This window comes from Rutidosis leptorrhynchoides, chromosome 4 (assembly GCF_046630445.1).
Source record: "Rutidosis leptorrhynchoides isolate AG116_Rl617_1_P2 chromosome 4, CSIRO_AGI_Rlap_v1, whole genome shotgun sequence".
Lineage (NCBI taxonomy): Eukaryota > Viridiplantae > Streptophyta > Magnoliopsida > Asterales > Asteraceae > Rutidosis > Rutidosis leptorrhynchoides.
This window is the reverse complement of record NC_092336.1, coordinates 481,775,422-481,780,343: the sequence shown is the minus strand read 5'-3', so window position 1 is coordinate 481,780,343 and position 4,922 is coordinate 481,775,422. Positions and strand designations below refer to the sequence as shown.

General features: G+C 36.2%; 1 protein-coding gene across 2 annotated transcripts; it reads left to right on the top strand.

The window, feature by feature from the left end:
- Window positions 1-362: 362 nt before the first annotated feature.
- Window positions 363-4,689, top strand: LOC139844579 (small ribosomal subunit biogenesis GTPase RsgA 1, mitochondrial-like). Of its 2 annotated transcripts, none has more exons than XM_071834812.1 (5): window positions 363-1,068; window positions 1,777-1,983; window positions 2,081-2,284; window positions 3,684-3,862; window positions 4,100-4,689. In XM_071834812.1, exons 1-5 carry the CDS (start codon window positions 439-441, stop codon window positions 4,272-4,274), a joined length of 1,395 nt encoding a protein of 464 aa, XP_071690913.1. In that variant the 5' UTR covers window positions 363-438; the 3' UTR covers window positions 4,275-4,689. The 2 variants fall into 2 exon arrangements, with proteins under 2 accessions (XP_071690913.1, XP_071690914.1); XM_071834813.1 differs by having other exon boundaries at window positions 3,684-3,857; window positions 4,100-4,230.
- The last annotated feature ends 233 nt before the right edge of the window (window positions 4,690-4,922 follow it).

The following is a 4,922-nucleotide window of genomic DNA, read 5'->3' as shown; positions in this document are numbered from 1 at the left end:
AGGTTAGGTCGGTTTGGGTAACGGGTCGAAACGGGTCACAGGTCAATTGGGTCAAATGGGTTACATCGCTTTTTTACATTTGTTACATTATTTTAGTTATTATTATTTATATTATATATACATAAGAAATATTAACATACATAATAAATGATATAACCATCAATGCTTTCATAAATTTTTAACGGATGCAACTTTTTATGCTCGACCCATTTGATCTATTTACAAAACTCATTAAATCTATTTCTATTTATTGATCTTTGAGTATTGATAGATTGGAAGAAACCATTTGGATCTTTTTTTAAGTTTTGATTTACGATCAACCTATTGCGAGACCCGGATTCGATCACTGTGTTTGTGGAAGGGTTACCTGTTTTCACGGCCTTATAAAAGCTTACGTGTTGGCATGGCCCGATAGGGTTTACGTATTGCGAGACCCGGATGATTCGATCACGGAAGAAACTACTCTACCAGCGGTTGAAACTTAGCCCTAACTTATTTCCGATGACGGCAATTTCAAGTTCTCTAATCCGACACCTCTATACGCCGCCGTTCATAAGTACCGTCGTACGCCGCTTCTCCTCCACCGTGCAGCATTTATCATCATTATCGCCATCCCTCACCTCCGCCGATAAGTTTCATCTGTCGCCCGCCGATAAGCTCCAACTCATGCCGAACCAAGCCATCGGAAAAGTTGCGACGGTTTATTCAAATTTAATGCGTGTAGTGGTTGAACAGGAGAAATCACCGGAGTATATAGAGAGAGTTGAATTGTTGTGTGTGGTGAGGGGTTTGTTAAAGAATATTGAAAAGAAAGTGATAGTCGGTGACAAGGTATTAGTAGGCTCAATCGATTGGATTGATCGAAGAGGAAGGATAGATAATGTGTTTGATAGAGTAACTGAGTTACATCATCCGACTGTAGCCAATGTTGATCATTTGCTGGTGTTGTTTTCATTAGATCAACCTAAATTGGAAGGTTTTTTACTTACAATGTTTTTAGTTGAAGCTGAGTCGACTGGGATTCCGGTTACACTAGCTTTGAACAAGGCTGAACTAGTAGATAAAGAGGTAGTAATAGTAGACCGTATACAATAAACTGACATTTCGATTACTTACTTTGTGCTAAATGTTTTACTACTAAAAGTACTACTACCTCCGTCCCATTACAAGTGTCCACTTACTTTTTGCACACAGTTTTAAGAAATCCCACTAACTCCATTCTCCACCCATCAGAAATCTTCTCTCTCCATAATAACCTCTTCCCATTGATTGAAATATCAAGTGGACACTCGTAATGGGACATCACAAAATAGAAATGTGGACACTTGTGACGGGACGGAGGGAGTATTTATTAATTTCATTTAGACCACTCTCAACGTTAGCCGTTGAGAGTGTCATGGCCTCCGTCATTAAAGACACCCGATATTAGCAACAAGTCCTTGACAAGTCTTTGAAGACTCGCCCTCCATTTCGTCGATGCTACGCAAAATTGAAGACGGACACATTGTATATTTTTCTTGTACATTATGCTTTTAAACTTGTACTTGTAAATAATGTGAGGAAGTGTGTGATGGGTATGTCATGGATGTTAGCAAAATGTCTTGAGTTAGTGATGAGAAGGAAGTGCTAATGTGGCTGTCAGTCTTGGGAAGTAAGTGCGTCATGGTTGAGAGTGGTCTTATGGTATCTAGGTGTATTGAATTGATAAATATATGTATATAGGATTTCTAATACCTGCACCCGATAATCATAATGTTTTGAACTAAATAAATGCAGACAATAATGTCATGGAAGTCGAAGCTTAGCAGTTGGGGTTACGAGCCCATTTTTTGCAGTGTTGTGACCAAAGCCGGACTTGGTCCTCTGTATGCCAAATTGAGAGATCGGACTTCTGTAATCTTGGGTCCAAGTGGCGTTGGAAAATCTAGTTTGATTAATGCTTTAAGAAGCAATAACTTTTTCTTTCCTCCACCTACTAACTCTGTAAAAATCACCTCACTCTCTATATATGTTTACTAAAATTATTTACGCTAGCTAGTTTTTCAACTTGTACTAATTAGTGTTGCTTAAAATGTACCAGAATTTAGGAAGCAAGTGGCTTGAAGGTCAAAGAGTTGGGGAAGTATCTGCAAAAAGTGGCAATGGAAAGCACACGACTTGCCACGTGTCATTGCTCCCGTTATTTGGTGGAGGATACGTTGCAGATACTCCTGGTTTTAGCGACCCCAAAAAACTGAAACTATTGAAACTGACACAACAGTCTCTTGGCCTGTGCTTTCCAGAGGTATGTCCTTTTCATGCCACATTCCATATTATGCCTGCCAAACAGGTCGGGTTGGGGTTTGAGACCCAAACGGGTTTGATTCAAACGGGTCACGGGTCGAACGGGGTATAATGGGTTGAGCAGGTCGGGTCCAAATGAGTTGGGTTGGGTCGGGTCGGGTCGAGACCCATTTTTCTTAAACAAAATTATTTTAAAAAAAATTAATTTATTTAAAAAAATTAAAGATTTTTCTTTAAATTTTTCTTTTTTAAAATTTTTATTACTTAAAAAAAACATTTTAAAAAAAAAATCTAAATTTTTTTTGTTTTTATTAATTTTTTTAACTTTTAACTTTTAATTTTTTCTAATTTTTAAGTTTTTTATTATTTAAATTTTTTTTTAAATTGAAATGGGTTGGAAGTGGGTTTCAACGGGTCTAGGTGGACCTTTTAATATATTAATGGACTAAAGATGGGTCCATATTGGACTCATTCCCTTTGTTTTCTTAAGACCTAATGGACCCAAATAGTTGACCAAATTGACTAATTTTTGGTGTATGGGTCTTGATTGCCCGGTATACATCTAAGTTATTAGATTAAGCCATTGACATTCTAAGATGTTGCCTATTAATATATATACTAATTCACGTAAATGTTGAACTAATACGGATCCGCCAAGTACCCTTTTTTACTGTTATACTGTAGCAGCTCCTGTAGTACTGTAGCACTTTTTTTTTTTCGCAAATACATATTTTTTTTTCAAATACATAAAAATCTAATTCCAATTTTCTAATACAATCCTATCGTAGGTGTTTATTTAATGGGTTTTCTAACAACAAATAGAAGCCTAAAAATATAGTAGAATATTACTATAACAATTGCCGGCCATTGCGTAAATGGTTTGGAAATAGTGGACAACATTTTGATGACTTTCAAGCCGAAAACTGTCTAACGATATAGTAGCTTTAAAATGACACTAATCCGCTGCGAAGCGCGGACCACAAATCTAGTATATACTAATTCACGTAAATGACGAACTAATACGGATCCGCCAAGTACCCCTTTTTCGCTGTTACACTGTAGCAGCTACTGTAGCAGTACTGTAGCAATTTTTTTTTTTTTTTTTTTTTCAAATTCATAAAAATCTAATTCCAATTTTCTAATACAATCCTATCGTATGTGTTTATTAATGGATTTTCTAGCAACAAATAAAAGCCTAAAAATATAGTAGAATATTACCATAACAGTTGCCGGCCATTGCGTAAATGATCTGGAAAGAGTGGACAACATTTTGATGACTTTCAGGCCGAAAACTGACTAACGATATAGTAGCGTTAAAATGACACTAATCCGCCGCGAAGCGCGGACCACAAATCTAGTTATTCTTTATTTGTTGACACATGGATCATCTATTTTTTCAGATTCGCAATGTTCTTTCAGCTAGTGAGCCATTGCAATGTGCATATAGATATTGTTTGCATATTGGGGAACCAGGGTGCCTTGTAGAAACTGACTGGGAAAGACATTTCTACTACTACATGTTACTTGATATGATTAAAAACGAAGAGGAGAATCCAAGAACCAGAGAGGGTGATGTAAGGTACACCGCCACACTCTTATTTGAAATGAACTGTTCATAAATTTAGTTAGTTCAGGCTGACTGGGTTGCAAATCACAACTTAACTCATCATAAACTGTTTCCGATTGCACATATTGTTACCCACCGCCCATCTTGCCACCTATGTGTGTGACCATATTAAAATGTGTTTTACGGTTGATTTTCGTTAAGAATATCTTATTCTACTTTGTTTATCTTCTAAAATATTTTGAGTTTCAGGGCTAAGTGGAAATGGAAAATTGAAATTCGAGCCAGATACGAAGCGGGAGATATGAGCATGATGCAGCCCAAGAAATATAGGAGACCTTCCCGAAAGAAGATGAATCCGTCTTTTCTAGATGACGTAAAGAAACAACTTGATGATGGTGTTGATGAAAGCTTTTTTAGACGATGATCCAATAATATGAGCTATGGAGAACAACGAAAAGCAGTAAACGACATAAACATTCTATATATATACACAGACACGGAATACATCTGCACAGTAACTTTTGATGACATCATGTTGACGTCAGCAAAACGTCAACTATTTCGTCTTTTTCTATATAATATATATACGGAGTAATATTTATATTAATTTTTTTGCCCAGCCCATCCTTTGGCCCAATCGGGCCGACCCATTTGCTAGTTGTAAATACTACTAGGTCTTTCCACAGTAACTAGGGTTTCATATTCTTCTGTTATGTGTGAGGACATGAGCAATGTTAATAGGTTTATTAAGATGGAAGAGATCTTGTTGAAAGTAGAAATGATCATATATATACAAGTCGTCTGCAACTTGTTTGGTTTGTATATTACTGAAAACTTGACTGCATTAAGGTTTATCTCTCTGTATTTTGCTGCCTAAACTCTGATATGTAGTGATCTTAATTTTCATGATGATTATCAGATATAAGGGAAGTGTCATCCTAGACTAGGTACTCTATATTTAGCAAAATGTTCAGGTTAGAATTATGGGTCAAAATAGATTCAACTCGAAACATTGTAATCAATTATTCATTTGTGTAAGTTAGTGTGCCAAATATTAATACAAAAATTTTGT

Bases quoted from the DNA above. Each gene is read 5' to 3' on its own strand.
- LOC139844579 (XM_071834812.1), top strand. From the start codon at position 439: ATGATTCGATCACGGAAGAAACTACTCTACCAGCGGTTGAAACTTAGC. The intron at 1,069-1,776 runs GTAGTAATAGTA...AAATAAATGCAG, and splicing joins CTGAACTAGTAGATAAAGAG to ACAATAATGTCATGGAAGTC. The intron at 1,984-2,080 runs GTAAAAATCACC...AAAATGTACCAG, and splicing joins TTCCTCCACCTACTAACTCT to AATTTAGGAAGCAAGTGGCT.